Consider the following 22,063-nt stretch of genomic DNA (forward strand, 5'->3'; position numbering starts at 1 on the left):
CCTCCCTAAAATATAAACTGTATGTCCAAATAGCTTCCACCAGCAGTAAATGAGAAACAAGAAATGCAACGTTCTCTTTTGTTTTGCAGCTGATCAAGACCAGAACAGAATTTTTATTGATGACTGTTCAGCATCTCTGATTGTTCTCCTTTGGGGTTCAGGTCAGATATACTTGGGTGCCTCAAATTCTAAATTTTCCCACATATGGCAGTGCAGGGAGAAAGAAATGGAGCAACCCAAAACCCTCCCAAGATTCACAAACCACTGATCTGTGGGATAAATCACAGGGTTTCTGTAAGGAAAAAATGGAGTGGTTTTGGTTTCTGCTGTCTTGTAACCACTTCACCATTCACATTCTGTGACTGTTTCAATGACAGCTCAATCCAAGGCCCTGCCCAAATTCCTTAATTCCATTTAGGTCTCCTGTGTTCTTCAGGCAGCCTCCTCCTGCTGCCACCTGTGTCCCCTGCCTTGGGCTGAGGGAGGGCAGGACAAGCTCTGCTGGACCGGGCTCTGCTCCTCCCACAGGAACCCTCACCTGTCCCATTTTTGGGGCTGATTTTTCAGATGTTCTGCTGTTTTTGAGGCTGTGTTGCTGTCACAGGTTGGACTCAGTGACCTCTGGGGCCTTTTCCAACCTCAGTGATGCTGTTGACACATCCAAAATCCACAGGGATTGCCAAGAATTTATTTTGTTATTCCTACTCTGCTACAGAGCGTTGTGGATTCCTCTGGGATTGTCACTGAACAGCAGCTGAGTCTTTGCACGCTGTCATTCACAAAAAATAACTCACCAGCAGTCTGCTGGCTGATGAACCAGCCTTGTCACCCAATCCCTCGGGGCTTGCATGAAACATGACTTCAAAACGTTGAGGGAATTGTGATTTCTGCTGGGATCCATCCAAACACAGCCATTAAAACAAGGTTAAACTGCAGACCTGCACAATGCTGCAAATACACGTGTGGGGCCAGGGTGAAGACTCTCCAAGGAAATCATTTACAAACCCTGCAGAGCCTCCAAAGGAGGGACACGGGGATGGGGAAGGGTCTGGAGAGGCCATGGAGGAGCAGCTGAGGGCACTGGGATTGTGCAGCTGGAGGAGGCTGAAGGGAGACTCCTTGGGGGCTCTGATCTCTGGGACAGGGACAGGAGCCAGGGCAGGGCTGGGGCTGTGCCAGGGGAGGGTTGGGGTGGATTTTGGGAAAGGTTCTTCCCCCAGAGGTGCTGGCACTGCCCAGGCTCCCCAGAAATGGGCACAGCCTGAGGCTGCCAGAGCTCCAGGGATGCCCAGGGTGGGTTTTTGGGTCTGTGCAGGGCCAGGAGCTGGGCTGGATGCTCACTTTGCCCTGCATTGGTTTGGGCTGGAAGGTCCTTGGCGCCCATCTCATCCCGCCCTGCCGGGGGCACCTCCCGGAGCCGCGGCCGCTCAATCCGCGGTGCCCCTCGCGTGTGTCCTTCAGCTCGGCACAGCCGTGACTGCAACTGCGCCAGCACCTCCAGTGACTCCCCGGGCTGTCGCTCTGTGCTGAGCGAGCCCAGCCCCGATCGGAGTCCCCAACGGAGCCCACGGAGCCCTCAGAGCCCCCGGTGCCCTCAGCGCCCTCAGAACCCCCGATGCCCTCAGAACCCCCGATGCCCTCAGCGCCCCCGATGCCCTCAGCGCCCCCGATGCCCTCAGAGCTCCCGGAGCCCTCAAACCCCCGGTGGCCTCAGAGCTCCCGGAGCCCTCAAACTCGCGGAGCCCGTAGAACCCCGAAGCCCTCAGCGCCCTCAGCACTGCCCGGGCGGTGCCGCCCCCTCTCCCCCCAGCCGGGCGGGGCGGGCCCGTGGCGCGGCCGGAAGCGGAAGCGGCGCGCAGGAAGCGGCGGCGCTGGCGGAAGGGGCCGCGCAGGAAGCGGGGCCGGGGCTGCCCCGCGGCCACAACCGGGGCGAGGGCGGCGAGCGGAGCCAGGGCAGGTGAGGGCAGCGAGCGTCGGGGGCGGGCAGCGAGCGCCAGGGGACGGGGGCGCGGCCGGCTCGGCCCCGGGGCGGCGGGGCGGGCATTCGGAGGCCGCCGCCGCCTCCCGGCCCCGCGGGCTCGGGCCGGCCCCGCTGTCACAGGCCCCGGGGGCCCCCGGGAGTGACCGGCGGTGCCGGGGCTGTTGGGGAACCTGGTTTTCCTTGGCTCATCTCGGCACAAAGCACCGGGTCCCGACGTTTCCCCCGCTCCGGGAGCGCCCCTCGGTACCGGCGCTGCCAGGCCGGCCCCGGCTGCTCTCGCCGTGTTTTTCCTCATTTCTCGCTGCTGCAGAGTCTCCCCGTGGTTCTTTAGGCTTTTTAAAGTTCGTGGGGTGTTTATTCATCGAAAACACAGCACGTCGAGCTGTTTTGTGCGACGTTCGTTGTCGGGAATAAATTGAGGTGGGGGCCGCAAAATCCCGTTTAATTTATTGAATATATAAAGCTCTTCCTGCTGTAGAGATTTGTCTTTTATGTTTAAATGAGGTCAGCTCGCTGATGCAGAATGAGGTGTTAAAGCTGTGCTCATTAGCTCAGAATAACCCCAGGAGGAGCTTTAATTGTGCAGAAACTGCAGACTCATGGAGACAAATCCTTCTTCTCCCCCTCCATGGCAGGGGCGGGTTGTGCTGGTGTCATTTGTGTCTTTGTGCAGGATTTTTCCTGTTTTGCCTGTTAATATTTTCATTTCTCTTGCCTTTTGCCCCAGTGCTTTGCTGTTCTCTTTCCTGCTGGATTGTTCCCAGCACGTGGCTGTGCCAGCCTGGAAGGTTTTAGGTTGTGTTGCAATGCTCTGTTCAAACTGAGTTATCCCAGGTGACTGGGGATTGATGTTTTCCTCGGAATTCAGTCTATAAATAGGTAATTTTGGGCTTTACGAGGTTGATCACCCCAAACTAGGCCCTTCCATCCTGCCTCAAAAAGAACAACAAACACAACGCCTTCACTCCTGGCTGGAGAATTCCCCCAGTCCAGAGGAGCAGAGATCCAGTCAAACAATAAATCCAGGTGGGGATTTATAGTTTGAATATCCCCCTTTAAAATAAAATCATGGCAACAGGCAGTTAGTAACTTAAAATGCACCCAAAATGTGTGGCACCCCGTGTTTTGCAGTAATTAGATCACAGTGGAGCTGTCAGTATTTCAATTTTTGGCATCACAGGGAGGCTGCAATGAGGCCTTGCCCAAAGCTTTTCCAAAATCTCCCTTTTTTACCAGTTGTTTATCCTCAATCCCCTGAATTTTGGCACCCAACCTGTTTAACAGGTTCACTGAGCTGGTGATGCTTTGCCCTCCTCCTTCTTGTTCTTGTGTTAGAATAAAATAAATCTTTGCCAGGTACAGTCATGAAAGGATCTCTCAGCATGTGTAGAAGGTGATTTTCTGTCAGCAGTGAGTTCATCTTTGTTCAGTTGCTGATTTGTTGCTTCCATGGTAATTGTGGGTGTTTTTACACGAAGCAACGGAGCCCCAGAGCCTGGGAGTGCTGCAGAGGGGGGACACAGCTCAGGGAAAAGCAGAGAGAGGATCCTGCACGCTGCTTCCAGTGCCCCCCAGCTTTTCTGTGCCTTTGATCTGTAACTCAGCACCCTGAATGTTTTACCTGCTGTTCTCACCTCCAAGAGGAGCTGGTTTGAGGGCTTTTAATGGGATTTTTGGAGAGCGATCAGCTGGAGCCCATTTTTTCCAAAAGGAACAATAAATCATTTTTCTGCTGGGCAGACTTTGGAGTTTTATTTTGCACTGGAATGTTGTAGTTGGTGCTGAGCTGGTGATCCCTGCACAGCTTCCCTGTGACTGCCTTGATCTCAGGGTGGCATCTCTGAAGGTTTTTTATTCATAAAAGGAGCTGATCTCTGGTTAAACCTGTGCTGACATTTCTTCGTCGCTCCCTCAGCTGGGAGGGTTTGTCTGATAATCCTCAGGTTTTGTGTGAGCCCTTGTGTCTAATGAAAGCACAGGTTGTTTTCTGCAGCTTTGTGCTGTTCCCTCTGTGTTTCAGGTGCCTGAATTTCATGACTCTGTGCCCGTTTCCTCCCAGCAGAGATGGGGCCCCGGCGGAAAACCGTGAAAGCAGTGAGCAGGGAAGGGGCAGAGTCTACCAAAGCTGAGGAGCCAAAAGATTACATGAACCAACTCTCCCATGAAGTGCTTTGCCACATCTTTAGGTGAGCAGCCTGGCAGAAATCAGTTCACTTCTTATTTTAGAGTTCTTTATTTTTTCACCTGTTTGTGACACAGTAAACAGTGGCCATACCATGAGTGGAGTGGTGGATAAAAAAGGGATGACAAATGTTTTTTTCAGCCTCCAAAATTCATTTTTAAACTGAAAATTGATTTATGTGTCATGAATGTTAGAATGAAGAAGAAATAAATAAGTGATTTAATTCTGTTACAAATACTGATTTTAAAGCAGAAATATACTCTGGGTAGGGCACAGTTGAGGTGATTGCTTGGGAATTGTTGCATCTGCAGAAGGGATCTGGCATGAGGATGTGACCTCCCCTGCAGCAAAGTCCTTCTCCCAGATGTTCACTCAGCCCTGTTATCCAAAACATAATGCCTCACCCACAAGTTCCTGGTAAACAGCAGCTCTCCAAAACATTTGGGAATTGAGCTTGCAGTATGTGCTAGAAAAAGAAAGTAACTTAATCAAACCTGTTGATGGAAATGGCTGGGTCAGCAGAGTTTGGGCTGGTTTACATTAACTTTAAGGAAGGAATTAATCCCTGTGAGGGTGGGCAGGTCCTGGCAGAGGGTGCCCAGAGAAGCTGTGACTGTCCCTGGATCCCTGGCAGTGCCCAAGGCCAGGCTGGAGACACCTGGGACAGTGGAAGGTGTCTCTGCCTGTCACAGGAGTGGCACTGGCTGGGCTTTAACGTCCCTTCCAACCCTGTGTTTCTGATATACCAGAGAACCAAATTTAATGCTCCATTTGTGTGACTGTTCCACACTCAGTGTCAGGAATGCTGAGTCACTGCTTCAGAACTCTGGATTGAATTCTGTGTGAGAAATGCCCCGGTGCTGCAGGCAGGCTGTGCTTGGGCCAGCTGGGGCTGTCTGTGCTGTCCCCAGGTACCTGTCCCCAGGTACAGGCTGTGTTTGGGCCAGCTGGAGCTGCTCAGGGCTGTCTGTGTGTCCCCAGGTACCTGTCCCCAGGTACAGGCCGTGCTGTGGGCCAGCTGGAGCTGCTCAGGGCTGTCTGTCTGTCCCCAGGTACCTGCCCTTGCAGGACATCATGTGCATGGAGTGCCTGTCGCGGAAGCTGAAGGAGGCGGTGACGCTGTACCTGCGCGTGGTCAAGGTGGTGGATCTGTGTGCGGGGCACTGGTGGGAGTACATGCCCACAGGTGAGCTGCTCCCTGCCTCTCCCCTCTGCTCAGTGACCCTGCACTTGATTGGGTCTCCCCTTCCTTTGCCTGGCTGTCCTGGGGAATGTCTTGCCAAGTCTCTGTCTGCGTGTAAATACAAATTTGGCGTTGCTGGATTAGGTCGTAGGTTGGACTTGATGATTTCAAAGGTCTTTTCCAAGGTAGTTCATTCTGTGATTGTGTGACTGGGAGTGCTCTGTAGGCACCTGGCAATACAATCTGTTTGTCTGATTGCTGGAAGGGAGTTTATCCAGGGGTTATGCCATCAAGAGACTGTTTGCATGCAGGCAGCAAAAAATACAATGGAGTGAGAGAGCAACTCATCTGCCAGCACTTAACAATGTAAGGATAAGATTTGATGTCACACCTTGAGTCACCTGCAAATCGATAGATAAATTTGTCAGTCTGGGTGAGCCCTGTACCAGGATTTCTGTTGCTGAGATTTGGTGGGGGACGCAGCTAAAATGAGGGGATTCTGAAAATGAGAGGATTTGCAAATTGAGATTGACTACGGCTGGTATTAAGCAGGTGTTTAGACCTAACCTAAAATTGGTGTAAATGCAAGTAACTTAGCCAGTTAAAAGCCTTTTTATATGCTGTCTTTCACTAGAATAAAATAAACCTTTGCTTTAAGAAACCATCCTGTTTCTGTCAGAAATGTGAGCTTTGGTGAACAGTGAACTGGAATAAGGGATCCAGCTGGGATTTTTTGACCCATGGAGTTGATAAATGGAATTCCAGGAAAAATAGACCCACAAAGCTGCATGTGAGGAGGGAGAGAGCACAGTGAACCTTGCAGCCATGCAGCTTCTCTGAAGGAAGCCTGTAGCAAACCTGCAAAATTCAAGGCAGAGGAATATTTAGGTCATGATTTCTAGAATGTGGAAGTAAAAGAAAAGCTATTGCTTCACCAAGTGCATCTTTTCAACACCGCAGAACTTGTACTGCCACATAAGGAGAGAAGTGTGTTTGGCTTCCCCTTCAGAGCCAAGTGTCTGCTGCCACACCAATACCAAATGTGTTGTTGTTGTCTTAGGTTTCACTGATTCCAGCTTCCTAACCCTGCTGAGGAAGATGCCAGACATTGAACAACTTTATGGTCTTCATCCCAGGTATCTGGAAAGGCGCCGAGTCCGTGGCCACGAAGCTTTCAGCATTCCTGGAGTTTTAGAGGCTTTGCAGGCCTGTCCAAATTTGCTGGTGAGTGGCTGGACTTGGGAGAGAACCTCCTTCAGCACTATTAAAAGTTGTGACAGGGACTTGGTGCTTCCAGGGCTTTGGTTTAGGCCTGGCTGCACAGGGAGGAGTTAATTGTGACCCTGTTTGCTGATCACAACTATTTTTAGTTGCACCACTGGGAATCCCAGGTGCTCTTAAGCCTAGCGAGGAATTAAAGCTCTGATCCCTCTGCTTTGAAACAGACAAGTCTTGCTAGAAATGAAAAGTGAAATAACGTTGCATTCTGTAGTTTACATGGTTAAGAGGATGTTGTTGTTGTTGAACTGGTGTTAGAGCATTTGCTTTGCTTCCTTTTATCCAGGGTGTTGAGACCTCTCATTTAGAGCTGGTGGAAGCTATTTGGACATACATGCCCCAAGTCCACATTTTAGGGAAGTTTCGTAATCGTAATGGTGCTTTTCCAATTCCTCCTGAGAACAAGCTGAAAATTCCTATAGGAGCTAAAATTCAGACTTTGCACTTAGTAGGTGAGTGTGGTCGTGGTGAAGTAGTTGGCTTCAACACAGGTGGATTTAAAGGCTTTGAAACTCTGCAGATTTGTAATTCTTTGGAGGAGAGGGAGTTTGGGCTGTGGCATCTTGGAGATCTTAGTTGGATATTTGATAGCAGCTGCAAAGGGCAAATTCTAAAGAATTATTGACAAACCAAGGTGAAGAACTTGTGTTTCAAGGGTTTGCAGCTTTTCTCACTTGCCACAAAGCACAGAAAAGCTTCCTTTTGAAAGCCAGGAATTTGTCATGCAGAGGATTAGTCTGAAGCTTGTTTAAAATGTTTGTTTGTTTTGTTTATGTATTATTAGGGGTGAATGTCCCTGAGATTCCTTGTATCCCAATGCTGAGGCACCTTTATTTGAAGTGGGTGAGACTCACCAAACCACAGCCTTTTAAAGATTTCCTTTGTATCAGCTTACGTGCTTTTGTCATGAGGAACTGTGCTGGTAAGAGGGATTCTTCCTGTCTGAAGGGGATGGTAGAGCATGGAGGAAATCTGCTTCTGTTAAAGTCTTGGAATTTCACATTCTGAGAGCAGCCCTTGTTTGATTTGTGGTGTTGGGCAGAAATCTCCCCCTGTCCTGTCCCTTGCTTGGTGCTGTGTGGTTCTGTTGACTTCCTGCTCTAGAGGGATTTGTGTGGATGTGTTTTAGTTCTTCCGTGGGATAATTCAGGGAGAAGTGAACAATCTGCTCTGTCTTTCTGGCCTTGTTGTGTGCAGGACCCACAAACTCTCTGAAGTATGTTCCCCTGGTGACAGGCCTGGCTTCTGCCAGGAATCTGGAGCACTTGGAGCTGGTCCGTGTTCCATTTCTTGGAGGACTTATCCAGCACGTGGTAGAAGACAGCTGGAGATCTGGTGGGAAACTCCTACTCCCTCATAAATAAAAATAAATAAATTAATTAAAGGTTTAGCAAATTCTGGGGGCTTTTTGTCTGTAGCATGTTCTTTTTTGAGTGTTTGGAGCTATGGTCATAGTGCTAAACATGCTCTGTATTTGGTATAATTTTGATATTCTGACTGCAGTTAACTCTTAATAAGCTACATTTGTTGAACCAGGGTTGGAGGAGTTAGGTGCAAATATTTGTTTTCTTCATTTGCTGAAAAAGGTTAAGACAACACTGGTAGAAATGTGTAGGGCTAAGGGCTGTGATGTGAGGCTGAAGTGTAAGAAGACTGTTCTTTATTTGCCAGGTGGTTTTAGGAATTTGCACACTATAGTTCTGGGAGCTTGCAAGAATGCACTTGAAGTGGATCTTGGCTACCTCATCATAACTGCTGCACGAAGGTACCTCCCTTCAGATCTCTCTTGGCTTCCCCTTTTTCAAAATAAATGTCTTAGAAATGACATCCAAGAGCCAGAGCAACCATCAGAATTTAAGGAATACACATACAAACTTTGCATAACAAGAGTGTTCTGTGATTAAAATAACTGCAGATACCCTCTGAGTCCTGCCAGAGTCTCTGTTTTATTAGAACAGGGCACCTTCTGGAGTGTTTTCTGTGTTTTGGCCTGAATTTTGATAGGAGCAATTCTGAATTCCCTGCAGGTTGCACGAAGTGCGGATCCAGCCTTCCTTGACCAAAGATGGTGTTTTTTCTGCTTTGAAGATGGCTGAACTGGAATTCCCACAGTTTGAAACTCTTCACCTAGGCTACGTTGATGAGTTTTTACTACAGTGTATGACACTTTTTATATCCATAAATAACACAAGGATTACAGAAATTGCTGTGTTTTCCATCATGTTCTCAGTGATTAATGACAATATTAATGTTGCATGTGTTGAGGCTGCTGATCTCATACAGCCAAATCTGGTTTTCCTCACTCCCTGAAACTGGGAAAGCTGAGCTTTATTACAGGAATGATCTGATCAGTAGGGAGTTAGAAAATCCTGCTATAAAATACAAATTTACTGCTGGGTCTGCTCCTCTCTTTTGTAGGTAAAATGACGAGTACGGACTTGGTGAGGTACGGCTTGGCTGATGTGGTTGAAAACCCAGGAATTATTACAGATATTGGTATGAAAGCTGTAAATGAAGTTTTTTCTTTCATCAAGTATCTGGTCATTTACAACTGCCCACATCTACATAACCCAAATAATTGGATCACAGGTATTGCACACCTTTGAAATATCAGAGCTATTATATGAATTTCTGTGCTAAACCAGAATTTCTCTGCTCTAGTACTGCTTGTTCTGTTGTTAGTAAGTACAGTAGATGATGCTTGCTTTGGGGCCATGGTGGTGCTGGGAGCAGGATGGAGATCCAGAGGATGCTGCTCTCAGATCTGAAGAGGGGGTGATAAACAAGGAGTGAGGTGGGAATCCCTCAGGAAAGGCCTCTCTTGTGTTCCAGACCACTCGAGGTGGACCCGCCTGGTGGACCTGACCCTGGTGAGGTGCCATGCCATCAAGCTGGACTCTTTCAGTCAGTTCATTGAGTTACTGCCAAGCTTGGAGTTCATTTCTCTGGACCAGATGTTTAGAGAGCCTCCAAAGGTGAATTTCAGAGAATGGTTTGGCTTTTTCTCATTGCCAGGGTTTTTACTTGTTTCCATTTCATTGACAAACCAGTGTGCATTCTTCTCAAAGCTGTCATTAATTGAAGGGATTGGTAATAAATGCCTTTGGTTTGCAGTTGCTTTTAGCATGATATGCTGGGGAGAGCAGTGGCAGGGAATGAACATGTGACCAGAAAATAAAACTCATTGATTCTATCAAAAGTAAAACTCACTGATTCTCTCAAGGTCTCTGCTGATATTTCATTGTGCTGCTGCTTTTTGTATTGTTTTTTCCTCTTAGGCCTCTCTTTGCAATACTAAGAGGTTTTTATGATTTTTTGCTGGGTGAAAGGGGGGTGATATTTCCCTTTTGAAGTGCTTTCAGAGCTTAGGAATTTTATTTCTTCACGTCGTCCCCTCCCACAGCGTAAGACAAATCCTTGGTAAGCTGCTGGCAGGCAATGCAGAGTGTAAAACCTGCTTTCTTTGGCCATTAATGGTACCTGGTGTGCTGGGAAGGCTCTGATCTGCTGTTTGTATTCATGTCATCATCCCACAGCAAATGAATAGATTAACACAATTAATAGATTAAAATGAAGTGCTTAGAGGGCTTTCCCCTTCATTGGGAGTTGAACAGTGTAAGCTCTGGGTTGCCAGCCTGAGGATGGACCTCTGCTCTCAGGAAATCTGAGGGACAGTTCTGCTGTCCCAGGCATTCCAGCAGAGTGCTTTTCCTGGCGCCTTTAGGGGATATTGAGATAACACCTCCATCTTCTCAAATCTGAATTTCTGCCTTTGTTTCAGGGCTGTGCTCGTGTGGGCCTGAGTGCAGGCACAGGAATTGGGGTCTCCTCTGCCCTGGTGAGCAATCAGAACTCCAACAATGACAATGACAACAACAACAACCACCAGAACAACAACAACAACAACCCCAACATGCACCACAACAACCACCAGCACCCCAACGAGCAGAACGAGGAGAACGAGCTGCGCCAGGAGGGCCCCGCTGAGGAGCAGCAGATTGGGGCTGAGGGTAATCCTGGGGGGCTTTAGGGGGTTTGCAGCTGAGGGTAATCCTGGGGGGCTTTAGGGGGTTGGCAGCTGAGGGGAATCCTGGGGGGCTTTGGGGGGTTTGCAGCTGAGGGGAATCCTGGGGGGCTTTGGGGGGAATTGCAGCTGAGGGGAATCCTAGGGCAGCTTTTGGGGTAGGATTTTATCTGCAGTCCCACTCACATAGGCTCCTGGTGAAGATGGGAATCTGCCCTGAAAGCTTGTTGCTCTTTCAGCTCCTGGTGTGGAGCTTTAATCTGAATGAGCTGAGCTCCAAAAGTTAGGCTGGGCTTTGGCTACAGAGATGCAGAACAAATCTGATATAATTTGTGAAACCCAGGGGTTCACCAAAGGAATCAGGGCAGTTTTCAATTATTTCCTGTGGGAGTTTGAGGGCTCAGTTTGTTCTGTTTCCTGTTCCTGACCTCCTGTTCCCTTTGCAGCCCTGAATGAGATGGAGGAGGTGGCACAGGAGGAAGGGGAGGCTGCTGGGCAGGGCCAGGACGAGCTGCCAGCTCCCAGCCAGGCTGTTGTTCCCATGGAGGTGGATGAGGAGCAAGCAGGTAACTGGGTTTGGGAGGAAATCACCTCTTGGTATCTCCCTGAGGGATTCATTTTCCACTCTAAGTCTGGTTTTGGATGTTTGGCTTTAGCAGGGTTGTCTGATTTTGAATAATGATGTTAGCACAGCTTAGTTCTGTGAAGGAATTTATTCTCTGGTACAGCCCAGAGCTTTCTTTGCATGTGCAGGGAAATACTTTGACCTTAAACCTGATTTTTGTGCTCAGTATAATAAAGGTCAGAAAGCCTCAATGAACTTGTCCTGTTGCTCTCTTGGTCTTCATGGCCTTAGTTCTTTCACTGCAGCACTTGGGTTGTTTTTGTCTTTTCTCAAGCCACACAACTTGTTCCAGTGTTAATTTAATTTAATATAATTAGTAACACAAGGCAGTCTTGATTCTTTTATTGCCACTTTTTGCTGGACAATATAATTTTCTACTGAATATCCCAACAACCCGAAGTAACACTCCATTGTGGCACTCCTCCCCTTCCAAACCAGCATGCTTTAATGCTGACATGCAGTATTTTGCTCTTCTCCCATTTAGATTTTAGTGAGGTGCCCACAGAATGGGTGACTAAATTGACTCCAATTAATTTCTTATCAGTTTTTCAAGCAGTGCTAAAAGATTTTCAGCCCTTTAATCCATGCCTGGTTAATTTTTACATGAAATGCTGATACTCTCCTTCTCAGGACCAAGTGGAATTCAACCTGCTGTAAAAGCAGCTCCTATTACCATCCATGATTCAGACAGTGAGGATGAGGAGGAAAACATGGGCACTTCCAGAGCCTGCATCTCCAGCAGCATTGCACAGAATTACTCAGATGGGGAAGAGAAGAGCAGGGATCCAGTGGAAACCAGGGAACCTTCAGGTGTGCAGCATTCCTGCTTAAGCTTCAGTCTTTCCATGTGGTTCAGGTTCATTTCCAGCTTGGTTTGGAATGTGGAGTGAAGGTGGAAGGAGATGTTTGAGCTGCAGTCACAGGTCTTGTACAGAAACACAGATAATGGTGCTGCACTGAACAGAGACCTGCAGCTCCCCTTTGGGGTTCCCAGTGGACAGAATTTATCACTCCTGTGAGCCCACAGTGTGGATGTCAGTTCTGGCTTCAGGGGGAAAGGAATCTGTGTTTGGAGAGAATTTACATCAATTTTGTACTGCCAATATTGGGGATTTGGGGCTTGGGGCAGTACAATGAGCTGAGAGGATTCATACAGACATTCAGGAGGAATTCCTGCATGGAAAGGGTGCTCAGGCCTTGGCAGGAGCTGCCCAGGGAGGTTTGGGTCATCCCTGGTGGTGTCCAAGGAAGGGTTGGAGGTGGCACTCAGTGCTCTGGGCTGGGGACAAGGTGGGGATGGGGCACAGCTGGGACTGGATGGGCTGGGAGGGCTTTTCCAACCTCAGTGATCCTGGGATTAAGTTCTGTTATGATTTGTGTGGGTTTTTGTTCACCTGTGAGCTGAGCCTGCTGTTACTGCTGGCAGCACTGCCCAGACCCAGGAGGGGGAGCTGAGCTGCTGAAACGTGAACTTCAGTCCTGTCTGTTCCTGTTTGATTCCTCAGATGTATTCCTCTTATTTAAGAAAACAGAAGCCTCTCTAGATTAAATATTAGAAAAAAAATCCCTCCCTGGGAGGGTGTGAGGCCCTGGCACAGGTGCCCAGAGCAGCTGGGGCTGCCCCTGCATCCCTGGCAGTGCCCAAGGCCAGGCTGGACAGGGCTGGGAGCACCTGGGACAGTGGGAGGTGTCCCTGCCATGGCAGGGGTGGCACTGAATGTGATTTAAGGTCCTTCCAACCCAAACCATTCCATATTCTTTGATTCTGTTATCAGTGTGTCTTTCATTTTGCTGTACCTGTGTGAGCAGTGAGCTGCTCTGGACAATCTGGTGGATTTGTGTGCAAACCCTCCAGCACATCACTCCAAAAACAGCTGCAAGATCTTCCAAAGGTGCAGCAACAGCTACAAATACCAGTAATTGCCATTCCTGGGGAGATTGTCACTGGCCTCTGGGCTGCCCTGTGTTTCAGTAAGAGAGGAGCACTGAGGTTTGTTGGGGTTTCTCACTGCTCTCCCTTCACTCCTGCAGTGAGCGGCAAAGGCAAGACCCCCCTGCGGAAGAGATGCGGCACCAGCCACGGGGGCCAGGCCAAGCAGTTCCCTGTGGAGGAGAGCAGCTGTGAGAAGGGCTGCCAGGTGACCAGCGAGCAGATCAAAGCTGACATGAAAGCAGCCAGTGACATGCCCGAGAGGAGCAAGAGCAAGGATTCCTACGGCAGCTGCAGCAACGCCCCGGCGTCCACGGCTACACCCAGCTCCTGCAGTGCTGCTTCCCCCAGCCCTGACTGTGCCCAGGCCACCCAGAGGCACTGTGCTGGCAGCAGCCCAGCAGCTGGAGAGGAGTGCAGGCAGTGTGGCTGCTCTCCCTGCAGGAGGGAAGGGTGCAGTGAGAGGGAGCCCGAGGAGAGCTCCGTGTGCTCCCGCTGCTGCTCCCGGGCGCGGCAGCGCAGGACGAGCGGGGGGTGCGATGGGGAGAGCCCCTCCACCAGTGGGGCCTGCAGGGACGGGCCAGACTTTGCACTTAGGACACTGCCAGACTGTGGGGCCGCAGGAGAGCCTGGGCATGACAGGACTAGTGGGAGTGCCTGTGGGGCTGGCAGCCGGGAGCAGAGCGCGCGGCCCCCGGGCTGGCAGCTGGACTGCAAGGAGGAGTACCCACGGAGACCCCTGACCAGGGCCAGGAGCAGGCTGTCCCACGTGCCTCTGGTGTCAGAGCCAGGTAGGACTCACAGCCAGCGTAACTGCAGCTCCCCAGGAGCTCTGATGTGCAGCTTGTTAGTCAGGGGTTTAAACCTGAGTGGTTTCAAAGGGTCAGAGCGTGATGGAACAGAGGTGCCATCACCAGGTTTCTCTGAAAGTGCCACTGACTTTTTCCTCCATGCAGCTCTTTCTGTGTTCTTCATAATTCTAACCAGTATTTGCTTCACTCCATTGAAAAGCAAATGCAATTTTTTGGTACTCTGCCTGCGTGTGGAGGCTGTGGTTCATTGAAACAGAAGTTGTCTCTCCATTAAAAGACTCCCTGCAAAGGCAGCAGCTACACTTAGATCTGAACAGGAAGGCAAAGGTTATAACTGGTGCTTTATCAACTAATGAAGTCATAATTACAATTGAGCCAGGCTTTGGACCTGCATTGGGTTCTGCTTCCAAGGGTTTAAGGCAGGGTGATAAAACTTACTGAAAATTGCCCTTTTGTTAAACACCTTCATGCTTCACATGATTGTTTTGTTCACCTGACATAAAATAAAACCCCTGAAGGACTGGAATGAAGGGAGAAAACAACAGATGTGAGAGGGGAACTTACTGTTTCTTTCAAATATACTTGGTTTCCAAAATAATCATCTTAGTGTTTACAACCTCATATATCCAGGATTCTTTGCTGGGAATGTCTGGCAGGTAGAATGAAACTGAAGTTGAAATGTGCTGCTTACACAACTGTGAGTGCTGGAGGTAGGGACGATTGAGGGCAAATTCCTGCCTCTGTTAACATGGAATGATTCAAACACTTCATATCCTGGTGTTCTTCCAGTTTATTTAATGCTCCCACGTGTTAACAAAACCTAAATCACCTCAGATGTTCTGCAGGTAGATGCAGCTGAGGTTTCAAGAAGAGATTTTCCTAATAAATTTAAAATGTCTGGTTTCTGCCTTAGGACCAGTAATTAATTTGGGGATCTTTGTGCACATGCCATGTGTTTTAATAAAGACAGCTTAGTTTTAGTAAAGTAATTTCTCATTTTGCTGTGTTAATGACAGAAAATTAATTCTAGGGCATTTTTTTCGTCTTTGTATTGGAAGTAATGCTTGTGGTGATTTTTTTCCAAAGACTCATCTGTCAAATCAAGCAGGAATTTGAGGTCCCTGGTGGAGCTTGGGAACATTAAAGGATTTATACCTGGGCATCCTTTGCAGTATTAGGAAGAACTTTGTGACAGTTACAAAGAACAGATTTTCCAGAAGTTTGAGATAATTTCTGCTATTTAAACATTAAAGCTATTTTGGGTCTTGTATCTGTCAAGAATGTTCTGTTTCCTGCAGAGATTCAAGTGTAACCTAACCATGAATCTTTTCCTGGCTCCACATCTTGCTGTGGTGTAGGTTCAGTATTCCTGGGTTTTCACTGTAAAGTTATTTATTTAATAATTCTGAGCACCAAGCTGGCAGTGGGGTTTGAGCAAGCAGAGATTTGTTCTGAGGCCAGGCAGGTGTTTGGATTTACCTGGGTGGGAAAAGTTGTCATGGGCTGTTCTCAGCTGTCCTGACGTGGAGCAGAGGAAAGATTTTGCCATGTTTTTGTTTCCAGAAGTAGCAAAGCCAAAGCCAAGGCAAACCACCAAGAGGAAAAGGACAGCTGACAAATCCACCAGCACCAGTGACCCTGTGATTGAGGATGATCATATTCAGGTAAGGGCTTTTCCTTCACCCCTGCAGCTTCAGCACCATAAACACCTGTTGGGAACTGAAGCTGTATTGCATTAATTCATATCCTCCTGTATCTCATAAAATTCAATTTATTGTTCTTTCATTTTTAACCTTTCACACTTTTTTTTTCCCTTTTCTCCAGGTACTGACTTTGAAATCCAAAAACCTTGTAGGAATCACATTGACCAACTGTGGAATAACAGATTTGGTGCTGAAAGACTGCCCCAAAATGATGTTCATCCATGGTATGTGGTTCATGGCGGGGCTGCCTCCTCCCTCTGGCATTATTGGAGATTCCAGAAAGAATTCAAGTCAGGCCACTGCTCATTTTGTATTCATCAGCTGCATTGCTGATGAATTAGAGCTCCAAATATTGCTGCTTCCCACTCTGAATGGCTCTTATAACAGCTTTAATAAAGATTAATATCTGAAAATCAACAGCTGAAATGATCTGACAATTAGGGAGATGAGATGTTTATTGAAGAGTGGTAATACAGTAATTAGGAGTTGATGAAATGAGTTTGAGTACCTTGTTTTTCTCTCATTTCTTCATTCTCCCCTAGGTTTTTCAGCTGACAGGATGATACTTCTGCTCCTTGACATGATAAAAATCTGTTTGCGGTGCTGGCACTTAGGTTGCATTAGTTTCACATGCCAGGGTGTGACTGCTCCTGGATTGGGTCATTTATTGTTTTCTGCACCATCCAAATGAAGACTTTTTCTTCTGACATCAGATCTGTCTACTTAGCAGAAAGAAAGGAGTTGTTTCTTTATTCTAGAATACTTTGAGCACACATTGATTTTGAAGACAATTTTCATTACATGAGCAGTGTTGCTAGAAAGGAAACAATTTTATTTTCCATTGTGTGGCTCCCCAATCCTCTGTGTTTGAGCTGATTCTGGAAGTTGTGGCAGTCCTCAGACCATTTCAGTGAAAGGAAACAGAGGGAGGAAAAGGTTATTAGATGAATTTTGACATGGCCTTTTAAAAGGCCACTTCTGGCAGGGTCACAGCTGAAAAGTTTGATGATAATATGGAGAAAATGAAGAGCTGGGCTATATCTGATATATAATATTTTGGAACTTTTATTGCTTGTTTGCCTTCTTTTGAGCCTGCCAGCCTTGAAATGCACTGACAGGAGGCTCCTGAGGTGTTTTATTTCCTTTTGCAGCCACCAGGTGCCGTGTGCTGAAGCACCTGAAGGTGGAGAATGCCCCCGTGGTGAATCGCTTTGACTACGCCCAGTGCAAGAAGCTGAACATGGATCAGGTGCTGGATCAGATCCTCAGGATGCCCCCAGAGAGGAACAGGATCATCTACCTTCGTCCCATGCAGCAGGTACAGAGCCAGCCTGGCCTCCTGGGGCACCCTGCAGCTGGGGCAGGGAGTGGGACAGCAACACAACCCTGAAATTTGGTGTTTGAACCCAGCAGGGCTTTTATTGCAGAGCCTGCTGCTTGGATTTTAGGATACTCTGCTGGATTAAATATTGAAGTTCACTATCTCCAGTATTCACCGCATTAGAGGGTATTATAAACTGCACTCTTAAAGGTGCAGAACTTCCTATCCAGCATAAACAGAACAGGTGATTGGGGATACCAGCTTCATAAAGTCACCCTAGGACAGATGCACTGAGTTCATTTCAAACTGAATAACTCAGATTGTGAGAGCCTGGCTGCTCCTGGTAGCTGTGTGTGAGCAGAGCATGGCACAGGGATCTGGAATCCTTGACCCATGTCCTGTTAGACTGAGGAACAGCAGAGTTTGGGGTTCTGGAGGCTCCATCCCCTCCTGATGCGGGAGTATTGCAGGAACTGGTGGGACTGGGAGCCGCCCTCTCCTCCCCAGGCTGTGAAGGAGCTGGAACAGGGACATTTAGGGAGTTGTTTAAATCATCTAATGAGGATCTATGAGGGCTTCATGTAAGATCTGTAAGGTTGGGAAAGTTTGATTTTATCCTTCTGTGGTGCTGCTCCTCTCCTGCTTTCCTGTCTTGGTTTGCCAACAGGGGAAGGCTGATTGTACGTAAAATCCATAAGATCAGCTTTGCTTTGAAACCACATCTCTTAAAGGACGGTGATAAAAATATTGGATGGGAATAAAACCCCAAATCACTGATCCCCTTCTTGTAACAAAAATTCAGAGAAAAAAAATGTAATTTTAGACCATTCTGTAATTTCACAGAGTTTATTTCCGCATTAGAGTTGGGAAAGACATCAGAAATTAGACATTTCCCATCCAGTTTCAGGACTCAAGAAGATAAACTGGCAAAGCTGCCCTGGGGAGGTTTCACTGCCCTCAGTCCTGTATTTATTTGTGCTGTTGAAATTCTCTCCCATTGCTGCATTTCCCAGGGATTTGGTCAATACCTGCTTGCTCTTGACTCTGCAGCCCATGACAATGTTTGTGGTGCTCACAAGTCTTTGTCCCCAGGTGGACACACTGACTCTGGAGCAGAAAATCTTCAGTGGCCCCTACCCCTACCACATCTGCATCATCCACGAGTTCAGCAACCCCCCCAACGTGCGCAACAAGGTGCGGGTGAGGAGCTGGATGGACACCATAGCCAACATCAACCAGTGAGTACTGAGACACCATAGCCAACATCAACCAGTGAGTACTGAGACACCATAGCCAACATCAGCCAGTGAGTACTGAGACACCATAGCCAACATCAGCCAGTGAGTACTGAGACACCATAGCCAACATCAGCCAGTGAGTACTGAGACACCATAGCCAACATCAGCCAGTGAGTACTGAGACACCATAGCCAACATCAGCCAGTGAGTACTGAGACACCATAGCCAACATCAGCCAGTGAGTACTGAGACACCATAGCCAACATCAACCAGTGAGTACTGAGACACCATAGCCAACATCAGCCAGTGAGTACTGAGACACCATAGCCAACATCAGCCAGTGAGTACTGAGACACCATAGCCAACATCAGCCAGTGAGTACTGAGACACCATAGCCAACATCAACCAGTGAGTACTGAGACACCATAGCCAACATCAACCAGTGAGTACTGCTCACATCCAGGCAGCCCTGGCCCTCCCCAGGGAGCATTTGCCCTCCAGGGACTCTGCCAAGGTGTCCTGGAGCAACTGCAGCTCCAGACTTGCTCTATTCTGTCACCCGAATTTAAAAAAAAAAACAAACCTTTTGTTACTACTGAAGGTTGAATTCTTGAGTACAGTGTGAATCCAGTGTCAAGATGTATTTAATATAAAGCAGGCTGTGAACCCGTATGGAAAATCCTATGAATTCCCCAGCAATAACCTCACATTCATCCAGGAATAATGCAGTTGTACATTGAAGTTGTTGGAATAGTTAGGAAATGTCTTCAAAGCTGAAAAACAAGTCATTTTTAAAAGAGTGGTTTGCTTCAGGAAATATTGTTAGGAAGGTGATGTTCAGTCAGTATCAGCTCCTGAAGGTTCCCAGCAGCAGGGAACTGTGTCAGTGGATCTTATCCAGCAGTTCTGACTGTCCCTGTTGACTGTGGTTGCTCTCCAGAGTGAAGGGATGAAGGCTGAGTTGGTCTGAGGCTCTTGGGGCAGTTTCTCCATGGATTTAAGCTCATTTGAGGGAAGGTTGTGTGTTAGGATTTCTCCTTTGCTTTTTGTCCCTGCCACCTCCCCATTGGGGCAGTTTTTCCATGGATTCAGGCTCATTTGAGGGAAGGTTGTGTGTTAGGATTTCTCCTTTGCTTTTTGTCCCTGCCACCTCCCCGTTTCCTGGCTGTGACCTCTCTGTCCCTCCTTGTCCCCAGAGAGCTGATTAAATACGAGTTCTTCCCTGAGGCTACCAGGACTGAGGAGGACCTGAAGAAATACCCCAAGTACCCCTGGGGCAGGGACATCTACACCCTGGAAGGTGAGAGTTTGTGGGGAGCTGAGGGCCCCTGCTCAGCCTCTTGCTGAGAGAAGAGCTTTACATCATCCCCAGAGAGGGGGAGAATATTCCTTGTGAGGAGGTGGGGGAATAAGTGGGGATTGCTCTGTGCTGAGGATTTGGGGGTGCTGGTGCTGCAGGGGTGCTGTTTTCCTCTTGGCTGCTCACCTGTCCCTCTGCAGGCATTGTGGATGGTGCTCCTTACTCCATGATCACTGACTTCCCCTGGCTGAGGTCCCTGAGGACAGCAGAGCCCAACAGCTACGCCAGATACGACTTTGAGGATGATGAGAGGAGTGAGTAGCCTGCTCTGGTTCTTCACAGATTTGCTTCTCTGGCAGTGCCTCCCTTTCCTTCTCAGTTTCCTGCTCCTTAGGCTGGCTTTGGTAGATCTGGTGTTAAGGTGGGCTGGAGAGAAGTGAGAAAACTCACAGAAATTTGATATAAAAGTTGTAAACTGGACTTGGAAACTCTGGCATGGAGATTATGTGGGTTAGAATTTATTGCAGATGTGGCTCTTTCTATTGAGGAGCTTGTCTGCTCAGATATGATGGTAGGCAGAGCCTGGGGCTCAATTAAAAATCTTGCTTGCTAGCAGAGAAAAATAATGTTCTTCCCTTACTTAATTAGGAACATCCTAGTTAAAAATACCTCTACCTCTACCTCTGGTTAAAAATACCTACCTTCATTAGAGGTATTTTTAATCGATCCTGGCTTGGATAATCTTACCCAGCTCCAGTTTAGGAATCTCAAGAGGACAAGGAAGAGATTTTTTTTTTTGGCTATACTTTTCCATGGTTTTATTTTTTAATTTATTTTTAAAATTTTATTTTGGACTGATTTAATTTAATTTTATTTTAGCTTGGCTTGATGCCTGTAGTTCAATATGAAGACCAAATTACCAAAGAATTGATAAGTATTTAATATCAGGATGTTAAAGAGTCATGATGTTAAAGCCATGAAAACTCAGGAGAGCGCTGCTGCTTTGTTTGCAATTTATAACAATTGTTGTTGTTTATAAAACATTTAAGTAATGGATAACCTGGAATTATGTCAGAGAGGACTCAGGGAAAGGCTTTCTGGTGCTCTGAGGTTCATTTCACTCCCAGCATTTGGAGATGAGGACTAGAGCTGTGGGAAGCCCTGAGGAAGGCAGGGGAGAGCGTCCCTGAAACGCGGCCGGTCGAGGGAGGCTTTTCCTCCCTGAGTGTGAATGCAGGCCCAGCCTGGCTGGGGAGCCCTTTCAGGAGAAACATCTCCTTTTCCTTGCTGTCCCTGCCCAGCCACCATCTACGCCCCGAGGAGGAAGGGGCAGCTCTCAGCTGACATCTGCATGGAGACCATCGGCGAGGAGATCTCGGAGCTGCGCCAGGTCAGGCGGGGCGTCTTCCAGAGGGTCGTGGCCATCTTCATCCACTACTGCGACGTCAACGGGGAGCCCGTGGAGGATGACTACATCTGAGGGGTGTCCCCAGCCTGCCCTCCCTCCCCCTGGCACTGCTGGCCAAGAACAAGCAGGATTTCTTTTTTCCAAATGCAAAGCATTTCCCACCGAGGCGCCCTCGGCTCTCCCTGTGGCCAGGAGGATGTAGTTAAATGTAAAATGGAAAGTACAAATTGTATACTAAGAGTTGTACATAGAGGAAACAAAAAAGCAAAAACAAAACTTCCTAATACTGAGACTTTATTTCATATGTTTATACAATTTAATTTAAGTTCCATTTTAATGAAGGCCAATAATCAGGAAAGGGGAAGAAGATTTGAACTTTTCAACCCATACAATTCATAGCAGTATTTTTTTTCCTTATAAACAACAATTCCATTTGCTGTGTTCAAAAGAGTCATCAGAGTCTCTTTTAATCTGTGCCTTTTTCTTGAGCATTTAAGAGTCCAGTCTGAGTAAACCTGGTGAGCACAATCTTGGTGTCTTGTGTGCATCTTTGGAAGGGTCAGAATATTCTCCAGCTGTTGCAAAGAAGGCCAGAAGCAGGAAAAAAAAAAAAGTAGAGAATTTGGTGATCTGTGGTAGTTTCTAGAGATATTCAACCCATTTTTTGGGGGAAAGGAAGCCCCCATGTTTAGCACCTTGGAAGCAGAATGTTCTCAAGCATTTTGTACTGTTAGATTTCATTTTCTCGGTGTATTTGACTCTGTACTATGGAAATCAAGTTGCTGATTGTTGGCTCCACCCTCCTGAGCATCACTGTGCCCGTTGTGGCTGGCTGGAAGCTGAGCTGTCCCTCCAGGCAGGCAGAGCAGGGGCTGTGGAGCTGCCTGGTGTGTGTGACACAGCCGGGGAGCTCTGGCTCTGCTCCCTCCTGAATGCACATTTCCCACTGGTCAGTAAAAACTGCTGCTGTTTGCCCCAAGTGTGTGTGTGTGGTGTATTGAAAGGTGCTCCCAGTGCCCACAGGTGTTTGGTGGGGATTTGCTGCCAGTGAGGTGTGAAATGCACATTTTGGTGTGGC

At 47.9% G+C, this 22,063-nt stretch overlaps 1 protein-coding gene across 2 annotated transcripts; it reads left to right on the forward strand.

The window, feature by feature from the left end:
- Window positions 1-1,871: 1,871 nt before the first annotated feature.
- On the forward strand, window positions 1,872-21,513 carry FBXO38 (F-box protein 38). 2 transcript variants are annotated; one of them, XM_054287931.1, is made up of 22 exons: window positions 1,872-1,957; window positions 4,002-4,167; window positions 5,216-5,349; window positions 6,407-6,570; window positions 6,911-7,076; window positions 7,409-7,546; window positions 7,822-7,959; window positions 8,296-8,389; window positions 8,652-8,782; window positions 9,043-9,213; window positions 9,457-9,599; window positions 10,406-10,634; window positions 11,095-11,214; window positions 11,904-12,083; window positions 13,305-13,994; window positions 15,579-15,679; window positions 15,840-15,942; window positions 16,870-17,036; window positions 18,132-18,277; window positions 19,474-19,577; window positions 19,778-19,891; window positions 20,879-21,513. In XM_054287931.1, the coding sequence occupies exons 2-22, from the start codon at window positions 4,046-4,048 to the stop codon at window positions 21,055-21,057; spliced, it is 3,534 nt and encodes a 1,177-aa protein (XP_054143906.1). In that variant the 5' UTR covers window positions 1,872-1,957; window positions 4,002-4,045; the 3' UTR covers window positions 21,058-21,513. The 2 variants fall into 2 exon arrangements, with proteins under 2 accessions (XP_054143906.1, XP_054143907.1); XM_054287932.1 differs by lacking the exons at window positions 1,872-1,957; window positions 4,002-4,167; window positions 6,911-7,076 and having other exon boundaries at window positions 5,264-5,349; window positions 6,483-6,570.
- Window positions 21,514-22,063: the final 550 nt, after the last annotated feature.

This window comes from Melozone crissalis, unplaced genomic scaffold (assembly GCF_028551555.1).
Source record: "Melozone crissalis strain CALT ecotype California unplaced genomic scaffold, PUWL_Pcris_2 ptg000061l_1, whole genome shotgun sequence".
Taxonomy (NCBI): Eukaryota; Metazoa; Chordata; class Aves; order Passeriformes; family Passerellidae; genus Melozone; species Melozone crissalis.